The sequence below is a fragment of the Coenobita brevimanus genome, chromosome 93, assembly GCF_032717465.1.
Source record: "Coenobita brevimanus isolate Jiangsu-jjx chromosome 93, ASM3271746v2, whole genome shotgun sequence".
NCBI lineage: Eukaryota > Metazoa > Arthropoda > Malacostraca > Decapoda > Coenobitidae > Coenobita > Coenobita brevimanus.
The window spans coordinates 27118564-27135193 of NC_137046.1; the positions used below are offsets into that span (position 1 = coordinate 27118564).

The 16630-nt window shown below is 42.1% G+C and overlaps 1 protein-coding gene across 1 annotated transcript in view; it reads right to left on the reverse strand.

Annotated features, from left to right (window-relative positions):
- The window catches only part of Trpm (transient receptor potential cation channel, subfamily M), a 933145-nt gene that overhangs the window by 527416 nt on the left and 389099 nt on the right, over positions 1-16630 (reverse strand). Inside the window, exon 13 of the mRNA XM_080282376.1 lies at positions 10906-11110. Within this exon, the coding sequence (XP_080138502.1) occupies positions 10906-11110 (205 nt within the window). The remainder of the gene's footprint in view (positions 1-10905; positions 11111-16630) is intronic.

Genomic DNA, 16630 nt, shown 5'->3' on the forward strand with positions numbered 1-16630 from the left:
TGGGTATTGGTGGTCGTGGTAGGGAGAAAGAGCTGGAACTCCTGGGGGTGGCGGGCTTGAAAATGGAGGTGATCTTCATCTGACGATAGGTGCAGCGATTTTGTCGAAGGATAAATGTCCCTGACTGCCCACAGATCCATCTGAGTGGCAGCAACTCCCTACTGCAATGAGGGTGCTCAGCATATTCAAGCACCTGCTCAATGTTGGGCTGTAGTGGACCAAGATGAGAGAGTGATGGAGTGGTGGCGTGGCCAGAGTCAGGGTCCTCATCCTCGTTACTTACCTCTGTCAGCCCTGCAGAGACAGCAGCGGCGATCTCCTCATCAGACAACATTTGATTACCTGGATCGCTGCTGTCGACGTCTACATCCCTGCCTGTGTTTCGTAGCCGAAGATGGAAATAATCCATTACAATCCTTCAAAGTCGTGCACGGGCTCACCTCCCTGAAGAAGACAAGAACAACCACTTCCCAAAGTTTTGATGGAGACTTCCTTCCAAGCATTGGCCCAGTTGAACACTGCAGACTTGAAGCTGTGACGCTGCAGATTTCAAAGGTCTGCTCCACACGTGTCGACCCCTTCCCCATCCTCAAGCACCACCATCACTTCGTTGAAGAACCTCTGATGGTACAATCTCTTGGCTGCCATGACACCACCCTGGTCCATTGGTTGCATGAGAGCAGTTGTATTAGGTGGCAGAAACATGCACCTAAAATGGCCGTCATCAGCAACCAAATCCTTCTCCGATGGATGTGAAGGGGCATTGTCGAGGATCAGCAAACCCTTCACCCGGCTGCAAGGGATACTAAGTTCCTCAGTCTGATCATGGATAACCTCCTTGACAAAGTATTTGTGGAAACAATCTGTGAAGATCTTTGCAGTAAACAGGCCTTCACAGAATGGTACCATACAACAAGCAGGCTATCCATCAACCCATGGAGACAACGTGGTTGTTTTGCACATCCAACAATAATGGGTTTGAAGTGGTGCATCCCGTTAGCACTGTCACAGCACAACATCGAGACACAATGTTTGGACAACGTCTGACCAGGCACAGTCTTCTCAGTCTCTTCTGCCAGGGTGTTGGTGGGCACGGAAAGAAAGCACAGGCCAGTTTCGTCAGCACTGTAAACCTGACTGAGAGCAAGGTCCTCATTCTTGATCAGGCACTGCACTTTCTGATGAAAAGGCTTAACATCCTCCACTGCCATGTCCAAAGCCTTGCCATGTGCCTTACAGCCAGTAAGTCCATGCTGAAGTTTGAACCAGAACAACCAACCCTTGGATGCCTTGAAGTTGCACACGTTGTGCAGGCATGCAAACTTCTTGGCTGCAGCATTCAACTCAGTCCCACATACAAGTATGCTGGCACCCCTTTTTGCTGATGGAACTAAACCAAAACCGGCTGGTCGATGATACTGTAGAAGGGCTGAGACATCACCGTCTGGTTGCCTTTCCTAGTGGTATCGTTATAGTCCTTCTGTACTAAATCAGCATGTCCTGTGATTTCTTGAGATCAGACAAAGGTGAGTGGGGCAAGTCAAATTTATGCAGAATGCATGAAGCCGGCCAGCCTGCATGAACCTTGCCCAATATTTCAAGCATCTTCTCCAGAGTCAAAACCCTCCTTTTGCATTTCTTGGGTGGTGGTGGGGCCATCATTACACACACGAGAACACCACAGAGGAGGATTAAGGCCTGCAGAAGGTAGGGCACCACCACAAATGCAACAACGGATGGTGCCATTGTTTTACTTCAGCCAAGCTCGTCCACAAGTGGAGAGACAAAGGTGGGAACTGAGGTGCAGCAGTGCTTGGGAGTGTACGGTGTTGCCATGTCTGTACTCACGTTTGGCTATGAGCATGCAAGCAAAATGCGGTACATTGATACTAGTGCAAGGGATCTTTTTGCTCGCCCAGGCAAATGTCGCAACATTGCAGAAACGCTGGGTCGCAGTACATCATGGGTCTAATGCGTGGCCATGTAATCCAGATGGTGATGTGACTTTGACCATTTGGTAAGGGGTTGGATGGCTGTGCGTGGCCAGGAGCTTTTAACTAATTCGGGCGGCCGGGGGAATTTCGACCATACGGTATGGATCCGTAGCAATTCTCACTCAGCTTGTAGGTTATGCTGTGTTCTTTGTGTGCTATCGGAATGTTACCGGTGATTGGGGCAGCCGGGGGGATTTCCACCACTTGGTAGGGACCCATACAGCCATTCTTGCTCAGATTGTGGGTTACGTCTGTTTTCCTCACGTGCTGCCAGTATGTTTCCGGCGATCGGGGTGGCTGGGTGCTTTTGGCCATACGTTAGGGATCCGTACAGCCATTCTCATTCACCTTGTGGGTTACAGTCTATTACCAGGGCATGGAAAGAGAGGCCGCTGGGCCAGCCAACAGACTTTTTTTGACTTTGTAAGCCAGCATGGGTGGCTGGGTGATTTCAACTATACAGTAGGGATCTGTACAGCCATTCTCGGTCAGCTTGTCGGTTATGCTCTGTCTTCCTCGCGAGCTGCCGGTACGTTACCAGTGATCAGGGTGGACGGGTGATTTTGACCATATGGTAGGGATCCGTACAGCCATTCTGGCTCAGGTTGTGGGTTAGGGTTTATTACCTGCATGAGGACAGAGGCCGGTGATCCAAGGAACAGACTTTTTTACTTTGTCAGCTGGCTGGCCCCAGAAGCTGGAACTTCTATGTCCGGTTATGGATGAATAAATCCGGATACGGTTATAATACAGCTGAGGCCTAATGAACGGATATGAACTGTCCGGATAATCGAGGGATTAATAATAATAATAATAATAATAATAATAATAATAGTAATAATAATAATAATAATTATGATAATAATAAACTATCTATCTAACTATAGCCCTACACCCTAATCCCGCAAAAGGTGGCTGCAGACAAAATGCCTCCAAGTCGCTCTGTCACATGCCATTTGACTGCCATCCCCCAACTCACTCCCCCCTCCCTCACATACCTCTCAACTCCATCCCTCCACCTCATCCTTGGTCTTCTCCTCCCTCTCCCTCCTTCCACTTCACCTACATACTCCCTCTTAGTCAGTCTTTCATTTTCCATTCTCTTCACATGTCCAAACCACCTCAGTGTATTTCTCCTAATTTTCTCAACCACAGCCACATCCACCCCACAACGTTCCATCACTTCTTCATTCGTCAACCTGTCCCTCCATGTCACTCCACATGATCCTCTCAAGTAACTTATTTTCACTGCTCTCACTCTCGACTTGTTCCCCTCTAGCAAGGTCCATGCCTCACTTCCATATGTCAGGGTAGGGATCACAATACTATCATGCAATGACTTCTTAACTTCCATACTCACCTCCCTATTTCTCATCACTGCTTTCAGTGAACCAACAACCTTTCTTCCCTGCTGTACCCTTTCAAGCACTTCATCCCCAAAAGTTCCATCCTTATTCATCACACTACCCAAGAACTTGAATGCACTCACATTCTCCATATCCTCACCATCCAACCTCACTGTGCATTCTGTGACTTCATTCCTCTCAAACACCATAACTTTACTCTTGTTTACATTAACTGTCATATTACTCTTCATACACACTGTCCCAAATTCATTGACAAACCTTGCAACTCCCATTCATCTTCACTCAACAATACTGTATCATCAGCAAACAACAACAACATAATAATAATAATTTTCACTCAACAATACTGTATCATCAGCAAACAGCAACATAATAATAATAATTTTAATAATAATTATTTGTGGTAGGTGGGGGCACTCACCATCCACTCACTCAATGTAGTGCTGCTCTCGGGTGTCTGCCCTGTCCTCTTCTCCATCCTTGTTTCCTGCCATCTTCTTCTGTCTTTCTTTCCTTCATTCTTTCCTCGTCTTTATGCCTGCAGGTGACTTTACACTCTCTCTTCTGTCTTTCATTCCTTCATTCTTTCCTCTTCCATCTGTTCATGGGTGACTCTACACTGAGTGACAAGCCAAATGGTTTCCTGTACACCAGGAAACCATTTACTATGCTGGGTGGTAACCATATAACCAAATTTTGGCACCTGGTGGTTTAGTGGGTAATTATTGTGCTCCAATCGGATTGAGCCAGTGAAGATTTATATCCAAGGGGTGGTTGGGGTTTATTGCTCACGTAATGCCACTCAGGGATGAGTGAGGCTGGTCACTCTCACCTTAAATATCAGGACCAACTGCCTAGCCTTGGGTTCCTACACTCCTCATGGGGCAACGTACGATCTGATGATGGACGGATGGATGGATGGATGATGATAATAATGATAATAATAATAATAATAATAATAATAATAATAATAATAATTTCATCATCCGTCATCCAATCCTACATTGCCCCATGAGGAGCGTAGGAGCCCGGGGCTAGGCAGTTGCTCCCGACATTTAATATGAGAGAGACCAGCCTCACTCATCCATGAGTGGCATTACATGAGCAATCAACCCCAACCATCCCTTGGATATAAACCTTCACCAGCTCAATCCAACTGGAGCGCAATAATTACCCAATAAACCACCAGGCGCCAAAATTTGGTTATATGGTTACCACCCAGCGTAGTAAATGGTTTCCTGGTGCACAGGAAACCATTTGGCTTGTCACTCAGTGTAATAATAATAATAATAATAATAATAATAATAATAATAATAATAATGATGATAATAATAATAATAATAATCCATCCATCTATCCATCATCCAATCCTACGTTGCCCCATGATGAATGTAGTAGCCCGGGGCTAGGCAAGTTGATCCTGACATTTAAGATGAGAGTGACCAGCCTCACTCATCCCTGAGTGGCATAACATGAGCAATAAACCCCAACCACCCCATGGATATAAACCTTCACCAGCTCAATTTGACTGAAGAACCTATATTACCCACTAAACTACCAGGCACCATAATTTGGTTATTATGGTTACCAACCAGCATACTAAATGGTTTCCTGGTGTACAGGAAACCATTTGGTTTGTCACTCAGTGTAGAGTCACCCACAAGCTGAAGGAAGAGGAAAGAATGAAGGAAAGAAAGGCAGAAGAGGGAGTGTAAAGTCACCCATAGGTAGAAGGATGAGGAATGAATGAAGTAAAGAAAGACAGAAGTGGAAGGAAGTATATAAGGAAGGAGGGGAGGAAGGGAGAGACACCCGAGAGCAGCTGCATTACATCGAGTGAGTGGATGGTGAGCTCCACCACCTACCACCTTATACTAATAATAATAATCATCATCATCATCATCCAGACCTCTTTTCCCACCCTAGGGCAGAGTGAGGAATAGCAATGTCCAGACAGCCCAAATCTGCCTAGTCTAATGGGCCGCACTTCCATTCACTCATCATTCAAGCCCCTGGAATCCTGGGTCTATCGTATATGCCAAAAACATTCACCACGTTCTGTAGCTTCACATAAACATATCCGACTGAGTCAATCCAGATGCTGCCACGTTAAAATAATAATAATAATAATAATAATAATAATAATAATAGTGGTAGGTGGGGGCACTCACCATCTACTCACTCAATGTAGTGCTGCTCTCAGGTGTCTGCCCTTTCCTCTCCTCCATCCTTCTTTCCTTCCATCCTCTTCTGTCTTTCTTCCCTTCAGTCTTTCCTCGTCCTTCTGCCTGCGGGTGACTTTACATTCCTTCTTCTGTCTTTTCTTCCTTCATTCTTTCCTATTCCTTCTGCCTGTGGGTGACTCTACCATTTACTATGCTGGGTGGTAACCATATAACCAAATCTTGGTGTCTCATGGTTTAGTGGGTAACTATTGCACTCCAATCGGACTGAGCCCGTGAAGGTTTCTATCCAAGGGGTGGTTGGAGTTTATTGCTCACGTAATGCCACTCAGTGATGAGTGAGGCTGGTCACTCTCATCTTAAATGTCAGGACCAACTGCCTAGCCTTGGGTTCCTACGCTCCTCATGGGGCAATGTAGGATTGGATGATGGATGGATGGATGGGTAATAATAATAATAATAATAATGAATTTTATAATAATAATCTGGTCTTTTGTTTCTCAAAGGTGACTGTTCTTCCTATGGAATTCACTATCAATAGAAACTCATTTACACTTCTACAATTACAAGAATTATGGTATCACTCATATACAACACAGACTTCATCAGAAAAAAAAAGTGACAGCACTTAATCCCTGTAACTGTCTGTCACAAAACCTCTCCTGAATTTGTAGCTTCCTGAATGAGAAAGGCTTTCAGTTCCCTTTAAAAGGTTTAACAGAAGTCAAATCACCTCATGAATAATGACAATTTACTACATAACCTAGAGGCTCTATAGGAGAAAGACCAATCTGAAACAGATGACTGATGAACAGCTGTGGGCTCATCAAGGCGCAGGGAATCTTCTTAACTTCTTAATATCACACCTTGTATTATGTTCTTACAGATTATAATACAGGTATCACTTCTTAAAAGATTGGGATGCACTGCTCAAAAAACCTCAGAATTTAAGTGAGGGATTATAACATGGGTTCAATAGGAGTAAATTACAGTGCACCCTCATACAATACGAGTTTATAGGTGGCAGAAACCCTTGCAGTCTACGACTTCGCATTGTGTGAACCAAAGAACTTATGGAAAAAATGGTACGTGGTGAACAGCCCACCCAGGGCTCGGTCTTTGGGTCCCATTCCAGCCTACTCTACCATGTTAATACTTTGTCTGATAGTGCTTCTAGCTGGACCAACAAATCAAACAATAGAACACTATGTGCCTTTATTTAAGTGACTTCTGGGCTTGTTACTTCAGCTCCAATGTGATCCTCTTCTCTTAGAATTTTTTGGTGGGGCCATGATGAAAAAGTGGGTACTGCTACGATGCAAAAACGGACCACAGGATGCAAGGTACAACATGTGTTCTCAAAGCAATATGTAGGAGAAGTGTCTGTTTACCCAGGAAAATTGGTAGATGGCATGCAGATGGCCGGCCAGTTGCCCGCCATTTTGAATCTGGCTCATTGCCAGCCACCTGCCTTCATGTGACTGACTTGACTCTCGTAGTAATGGCGAAAAAGTCCATTTTTGCCTTGGAATCATACAAATGATTCGCATATTGGGAAATTTGATTCACAGATTTCGCAGTCGATAAAAATAAGCATTTTCTGGGTTGACCTTGCATTGCAGACGAGTCGCACTGTGTGAGTTTGCATAGTGTGGGGGTGCACTGTACTAGACAACCCAGAGCCGACACTTCTGAGGGGCATGTGTACCAAATCCAAGTTCAAAATCAGACTAAATAAGGTTCAAAGCCACCTAAAACAACATATAATGCCACTATAAACCAGTGTAGATACATTATAGAAAGATTAACAAGTATAAAACAAGATATTGTTACAACACAATGTACTGTACATGTACTGTTGACACACTCCAAAGCTAGCTCCTGGTTGGTAATTAGCTGTTCTCAGAGGACTCAGTGCTTTATAATCTTGTTCATGTACATCTCTCAGCTTTTTGTCACTTTGGAGCTTAACAAAAATATTAATAATCATTATGCACTGTCACATGCCAATCATACTGAGGATATGGCACTTTTTGTTCTCAAAGAAGTAATGTTTTGTTTTCATAGTGGCCATTTCCTCTCTGTGTTCAGCTAGTCTGATGTTTCCATTACTGCTTACACACATCATTCAATTTTTGTTATTTTAGAGCTCAAAAACTATTATCATTCATAATTTCAATGCACAGATTGAACTGAGGGTAACAAAAGGCACACTTTGACAAAGACCAATGTCTGTTTTCATGTGGGCTATTCCACTCAGTTCCTGCCTAGCGATCGGCTGATGTCTATTTTCTGCTCAGTCTCTTAGGAAAACACACACACACACACACACACACACACACACACACACACACACACACACACACACACACACACACACACACACAAGAAAAAAAATCAAATGAAAAAATAGACTTTCTCTGGAATAGATACAGAAGACACAATAGTGAGAGGGCATAAAACAACTATAAACAGGTAAGAAATGATTACTGGTATACAAAGATAAGGAGGGAGGCTCAGAGACAGTTTGAGGAAAATATTATAAATAAAAGTAGTGATCAACCTAAGCTATTTTACAGCTACAGCTGAAGCAAAACCAAAAAGATAACGTATAATCCATTATGAAGGAGGGGATCATCTATACACGAGAGAAAGATATTTGTGTTGCACTGAATAAAAACTTCCAAACACTTTTTACAGAAGAAAATAATTTTGAAAGAGATGATATGGAATATGCATGCCTATATGTATTACCAGATATACAAATATCAAAAAAAGAAGTGCAGGAAGAGTTAAGTAAATTTGAAAAACGAAAAGCAAATGGTCCTGATGAAATTTCTGGTTGGGTGCTACATGAATGTGCAAGAGTTAAGCAGACCATTGTATTTAATATTCATGGAATCCTTAGGTCAAGGTAAACTACCTGATATTTGGAAGAAAGCAAACATTGTTCCCCTATTCAAGAAAGGGAATTGACAAAATCCACTGAACTACTGACCAGTATCACTGACCAGTGTTGTAAGTTACTAGAAAAGCTGATCAGAAAAGTTTGGGTAAACCACCTAGAAGAACACAGTACGATAACAAAAAGGCAGTTTGGTTTTAGAAAAGGAAAATCATGTGTTACTAATCTATTAAGCTACTATGATAGAGTTACAGAAACATTACAGAAGGATGGGTGGACAGTATCTATTTAGATTTCAAGAATGCATTCAACAGAGTACCACACCAAAGATTTTTATGGAAACTGTACCATCAAGGAGGTATACTACAAACAGGTAAATACAAATAGGTAAATACTGTACACACACACCAGAGCCATCAACTGTTTCTCATTCTGCTTCATTTATAAGCAGATAGATGGATTACTTGTGTATGAATTTTCCTAAAGTCTGGTGAGTATTTCTATGAAAATTATTGAAGCAGAAAGGTCAATCTGCAGCACAGAGATTGATATCACTTTGTTGCTGTGCATGGTGGATATCTTGGATTAATGGCTTCCCAGCAAGGTACTTCTAAAAAGAATTCACAATTCATAAATGAGGGAGGTGTAAAAAAAAAATTATGGGGAATTATAGTCATGGAGATTGTCAGGTGTGAAAAGACTGATCTTACTGGTGAGTCGATTGTGTGGAAGAGTTTTGTTACTTGGGAGACATGTTACGTGCTGGAGGTGGGGCTGGAGCTAGCTCTATGACTACAGTGAGGTGTGGTTGGAAGAACTTCAGGGAGCTGTTGCCTGTCCTGACATTGAGAAGGCTCTCCCTTCATGCAAGGGAATCTTTGTATGCAGCATGTGTTAGGAATGTAATGCTGTATGGTAATGAGACCTTGGAAACAAAGGAAAAGGATATTTACAGGTTTCACTCTCATCTTAAATGTCGACACCAACTGCCTAGCCCCGGGCTCCTATGCTCCTCTTGGGGCAATATAGGATTGGATGATGGATGGATGGATTAAATATACAGCAATGACAATGATTATTTGGATGTGCAGTGCATCCTTGAATGCGAGGCCTGAGGGGGATAGGCTGTCAACAGAAGAGTTAAGAGGTAGGCTAAGACTGGTGTGTATTAGTGTTGTGATGAGGAGAGAAAGAACGAAATGGTTTGGGCATGTGGAGAGGGTGGGGGATGACAATGGGTTCTGAGAGTGAGAAGTGTTAACACTGGAAAAAGGGTTGTGAGTGGCAGACCGAAAAAGACGTGGAAAGGTCATAGTGTAACCTCAGGGTTAAGGGACTGAATAGGGAGGCTGCTAAATACAGAGCAGCCTGGACAGCTGCCATTAGGTGACCCAGGCTGACACGTGTAAGCATGTTGGAACCTTTAACAATAAAACTAAATGAATTATCATTAAATGAGGGACACCTCAAGTCATTTATAGGGTACCAGTGATGAAGACTGAGGTATTCACACAAGTAACTTTCACATAACTGGTCTTTTGATTGTAATGACATTTTCAATTTCTCTAAATGTCAGTTAATGGGAGATATGCTACAATGTCCGTAACTGCCAGTATCATGGCCAGAGGGGAACAGAAAAACAGCTTTATGTGCACCACCCGACTCAACATACTCAAGTTCAAGAACCCTCCAAGGACATACATTACTCTAGCTAAATGGAGGTAAAATGATTTAGACACTTATGCAACAAGGCTGAACAGCCTAACATTTGAGGCAAAGGAAAAAGCTAAAATCAAAAAAAAATATCTGGAAGATGCCAACAGTGAATGTATGTAAGAAGCAGACATTAATGAGATTAACGTAATGAGGGTTCCCACCAACCCCAAAGCACTGGATGCAGGAATGACATCATCAGACACTCATTTCAAAGAGCAGATGAGGCATCACTGACCCCAATGATTCATCATCCATCAGGAGGCCTTATAACAGAAGACAGTAAGCAATGCAGCCACTCCTCTCCTCTCCAAGTCTGGGATAATCCCTCGAGGTGTGGAAAGCAGTTCAGTCTCATCCAAGGGTGCTTCCACAAGCAAGACAGCATGATGTAAAAGTGCTTGGACCTACCAGTAAAATGAAGCTGAGAAATTCAAAAGCCTGATGAGTGAATGAATATCTGGCCTCTCTAACATGGCACTCTGCTGACAGTTCTCACACTATTGTGGTTTTCTTATCCTATTTCTAGATTATAACCACACCACTTTTCTGTGGGGAAACAGGGTTATAATGATGATCATGGTGGTGGTGGTAATGGTGATGGTGGAAACATTTCTGTAACAGCCATCTAATATGAACTCTAGGACTGAGTTCTGGCAAATGAGACACTTTCCTCTCCAAAGCACCCTTAGTAGAGACTTGGACACCAGAATCTGTTTTTTACTATTATCATCTATACATACCAAAAGCTCACTGAATGGGTAGTCAAATTCAAATCCTGAGTGTGTCTCCTCTTGGCTAATGTAAGACTTGGGGGAGCTGTTTGGGTTCTTCTGAAGAAGATGCTTACTGGCCTGAAAAATGCTGCTGTTGTTGCGGTGCAAACGTGGTGACTTTACCATGCTATTTTCATACACTGTACGAAACTTCTTTCTTGTATAGTATGCTCTGGAAAAGAAATAGTACATTTACACTATACTTCTCATTACATGCTGATGTTATAACATGCTTAACCACTATAGCCTGGAAATGTCTCATCTGTGCTGAATAAATTCATCTGACACCTACCATACATTCCTTTATTGCTTCATTAGGAACAGAAAGGTCCACTGCTTGACTGTTTACTCAAGACATTTAAGACGACAGTGGTCAGTTGTTAAACCCCGAGGAGCACTGTGAAAAATAAACCCCAACTACCCTTCGGATGTTAAGTGAGACACCAAGAATTTCAATATTTTTGGAGATGGGAATATCAGTAACATTAAAGGTAATATACTAATCTGGCAATATCTGTCTATTAGTAAATTGTACATATTTGGTTTTACTAGCATTAAATGAGATAAGGTTGCTCTGTCCCCATTCACTGATCATAGATAAGTCTTGATTTATGGAGATGGCTGAACTGAGTTAAGAATTAGACATTAGACTTTGTGAATGGGTGTCTGAGTGTGTATGAACTGTGAAGTGTTGAGTCATCTGCCTGAAGATTACCATATTTTTTATTTTTAGCTTTATAAAAATGTCTTATTGCATTAAATTCTCCCAAATAGCTGTTAATACACCACTGTGACCAAACAGGTGAATGAAAATATATTTGATGATATGAGTGCCCAGTACGATAGGTCAATGCATAGCTATGTATCAGTCACAGTGATAACAGCATGTCCTGCAGGGATTGGCTTCTACACATAAACAACCTCGAAACATAAGAATGCTTAATGCATTCCACACTCATTTATAAAGTGTCTCAGTAGATTCAAGAGATGGAAATAGCCCTTTGATTTGATTGTGGTAGTAAGTAAGAATAAAGTGAGGTAGTGATTGAGTATTTAACGGTAAACTTAACTAAAAGAATGGGAAATTTGATGAGTAGTGTTGTATTCACAAGAACAGAAACTGACGGTTAGGAATGGTTAACCCTTAGCCGGCAGTGCAACTATACAGTATTTAGACTGTGTAAAATTGACTAAAATTGCGGGAAGACTATATACTGTACAGAGGCTACCCCAAAAACTGTCCGCTGTAAATCATAGCAGAGACTATATATAGATGGTAATGTGTAAGTGCCCTAGAGCCTTAGATATCCCTATCTGGCAACCTACGGGCAGCGGGTGGCCTATATAACCTATATAACAGTGTGCACCCGGTGACTCAATCAGTCTGTTCCCAGCTCTTACTGGGGGTGCAGCACTCCTGTTTCTCCTGTAGAACTCAATTTATGCTTCTCTTTTGATATTTAGATGTCTTACTCAGAATCATTTACCACAGGAGGAACAAACCCATGAGAGGTTAGATTAGGTTAGCAACAATTTAGTGAGGGAGGGTGGAGGGAAACCACATCCAGGTCACAAGTCTTGGACACAGCTTTGCCTGTGGGTGTGAGTGATTCCATTTACCTTACTTTTAAAAATATAAACTGCTAACAAAATTAAGGTTTCAGTATTATAAGCATCTTTGATATGATAATGAAATGTAACAATTGTTCCACACTGCGGTAAAGTCTATATATAGAGTATGTTAAAGCCTTACATTGTGGTAGAGTCTATATATAGATTTTGTTAATGCCTTACAGGCGGTAGAGTCTATATACAGATTATGTTAAAACCTTGCATAATGCAGTGTAACTATACAGTAAAACCTCAATATAACGGACTTCAATAGACCAGAATTCGCTTTTATTGGACTCGAGGAGCTACCGGACTAAATTCCTATATATCGCAAAAGTCCAATAAAGCCAGAAGCAGTCTGGACTGCCTGACCACTTCAGGTATGTTCACCACAATAAGGTATAAAAAAAGACATGTTTATCAGTGTACAGTACAGTATTATTATATATATTATACCATTTGATTAATGTAGTACAGTGCTGCAGTGGTAGTCAAAACAGTTTAAAAACCATTCATGCGATCCAGACTGATGTCCGATGTCGGAAAAAGCCCGGATGTTGCTTTTATCAGAATTTCACATTTTTCAGAATGACTTGGGCCCCAATTAGTCCATTATAGTGAGGTCTTACTGTGACTGGGGGCATCTATATAAAGACGATATTTTTTTTTTAGGTGCTTCTCACCAACTGTTGCTGCTGGCTAAGGGTTAATAGCGAGAATTTTGTATTCACAGACAAAATACGCTGATAACAATGCTGGCTTAGAAAGTCAGGAGAAATATGAGAGAAAAGGATCATCTGGTTCATGAATGACAGTAGCAGAATTGATGTAAATATTGCTGATCCTGTTCCAGTCTTTTTAGGGGTTATTATATGGGTATTAGACAAAAACTGAGTGTAAACCTGTGGTTCCTGAACCAGTTAACATTTACTCCCATTTACTGATTCATGTGGTTATTGACGGGTTTTGTCATTGTAGTAGTTTGGTGGATCAATTAACCACAATCAATTAGGTTTGGCTGTTCTGGAAAAGACTGGTGTTTATCCTTGACACCACCACTGACACTTGCATTTTCTTTTTTTTAGACATCATAACTAGGAATGAATTTAAGTAACATGTGATAAGACTCAGACAAAATACAGGGGTCACTACCAAGACATGCAGTGTAAGCAATCCAAGTGATCACATGTTACACTCAACACTATCTGTGGCTGCCAGGAAAACTCGTCTGGTGGACACAGGAATATCAAGTGTCCTCTCATGAAACGGAGGTTGGCAGACCATGTAGCAAAAATGAGGGATAACCAACGTAGCAAAAAGCTGACTGACTGGACTCCAGGAGATTGTAAGTGTAGCAGAAAAAGGACTGACAGGAAGTGGGGAGATGATATTGAGAAGGTTGGCAAAATTAGGCAGAGATTGGCTCAGTCAAGGAATCTGTGGAAAAGGTTGAGGGAGGCCTTTGTTCGGCAGTGAACTGGCAAGGGCTGCTGCTGCTACCGATGATGATGATGGTGATGTACTGTACATTCCATTTTTTTTTTTTTTAATGCAAGAAAGAAGGAACCAAGTATTTAAAGCCCCCAAGACTCTTCCCTCCTTGGGAGGAGGAGGGGGGGAAGAGACAAATTCAAGATCCGTTAATTTCAAGATACAGTACTGTACTTGGACACATTGTGTTTAAAAATACTGGAGGTCATAGGCAGGGGGAAATAAACACAGAGGAAGACAGTTTCATAGTTGACTTGGTGCACACTTGAAAGACCAGGAGTAACAGTTAGCTCTTGCATTAAAAAATTGGAGTCTGCTACTAAATGGGTACAACACGCCCACAGTAATGGAGCAAAGATGCAAACAAAGTTCAAAAGAGCAGTGACCACTAATGCAGTGGTAGAAGAGAGATAAGGTAAAACAGTGTGGTGAAGAGACAGAGGTTGAAGGAAATCAGTAAGAGGGGAGTTTTTTCTGTTCTATTGCCAGACACCTCAATCTCATAAGGGGTGGCAACAAACATATTGCCTTCATGTGGCACCGTCCACTGCCACTACACTGCCTTGCTCATTGCTCACATCCTCTTCTCTCGTATATCTTTCCACTCCATCCCTCCATCTCATCCTCAGCTTCCCCCTTGCTCTCCCCCTCTCCATTTCACTTGCAAATACTCTTCTTCTTAGCCTCTCAGTCTCCATCCTCTCCACATGGCCAAACCACCTCAATATATTTCTCCTAATGCTCTCTATCACATCCACATTCACACCACAGCGCTTCTTCACTTCCTCATTTGTCAATCTGTCTCTCCAAGTAACTCCACAAGCTCCTCTCAAATAACTCATTTCCACTCTCTCACTCTTGACTTGTGTCCCTCCAACATGGTCCAGGTTTCACTTCCATATGTTAGAGGTGGTATCACAATACTCTCATGCAATGACTTTTTTACTTCCATGCTCACTTCCCTGTTCCTTATCACTGCTTCCAAAGAACCAGCAACCTTTCTTCCCTTTTGTACCCTTTCAAGCCTTCACCCTCTAAACTTCCATCCTTACTCATTACACTACCCAAATATATAAAGGCACTCACATTTTCCATTTCCTCCTCACCCAGCCTCAGTGAGGTACATTCAGCGACTTCACTTCTCTCACAGACCATAACTTTACTCTTTCCTACATTCACCTTCAGATTGTGTTTCTTACACACACTCCCAAACTCATTCACCAAACCTTGCAGTTCCCCTCTGTTTTCACTTAACAACAGAGTATCATCTGCAAACAACAGTACAGGAAGTTTCCAAACACTAACCTCTTTTATTTGGGTAGCTCCAACATTCACTGCCCTACCTTGTATCTCTTTTATAACCCCATCCATATACAGACTGACCAACCATGGGGACATTACACATCCCTGTTTCAATCCAACATTCAGGCAGAAAAATTTACTCAGTTCACTATTCACACACACTGCAGCCTAGGCAACATCATACATACTCTTCATGACATTCAACAACTTCTCATTTACTCCTTATATCCATAATACTTTCCACATTCTTTGCCTGTCCACCCTGTCACATGCTTTCTTCAAATCCATGAAGGCCTCATACAACTTCTTTCCTTTCTCTAGAAACTTTTCCATTAAAGACCTAAGAATGAATATATGATCTACACAACCTCTTCCCTTCCTAAATACCTCCCTGTTCTTCTCCAACTAATTCCTCTGTTATGTCCCTAACTCTGTCAATAAGTATCCTACCATACACTTCCTATTGCACTAAAAAGACAAATGTCCCTATGACTACCACACACCTCTTTTTCCCCTTTTCCTTTGTACAGGGGAATAATCATACCTGACTTCCAATCCTCTAGAACTCTACCTTCCTCCCACGCCAATCTGCACATCTTCCATATCCATTCGACTACTGTCTCTCCCCCATGCTTCAGCATTTCACCATACACTCCATCAAATTCCTGGGGCTTTCCCCATTTTGACTTTCTTCACTGCTTGCACTACTTCATCCTACTGATTCCTTCCTCTCTTCTCACCTCCCTCCTCCTCCTCCTCCTCCCAGCCATTCCCCTGCCACTTATACTCATTACTTTCATTCTTTATGTTCAACAATTTCTTTAAGTGTTCTCTCCATCTGCTCACTTTTTCTCCCTTCTCCACTAGCAATATACCATTTTTATCTTTCACTCCTCGATTTACTTCTTTATCACCCTGTCTAACTCTCTTTACCTCTTTTCAGAACATTTTCTTACATTCCCTCCATTTTACACTCGAATTCCTTCCAAATCCCTCATCCACTCTCATCTTACTTTCTCTTACTTATTATTTCACCCCTCTCTTCCTCTCTACATATAACTCTTCTGTCTCTCAACTTCCTCTACACCCCTGTTTCTCATCCACTCATTATATACTTTCTTCTTTTGCATCACACCCTGTCTCACCTAATGCTGTTCCTTGTACTCTCTTTTGTCTTCTCTTCACCCCATACACCACCTCACATGCTGCACAGATTTCTTCTGTGAATATCTTGCACACAACTTCCACATCCCCCATCTGCTCCAAATCACATTTACCCAATCACTCC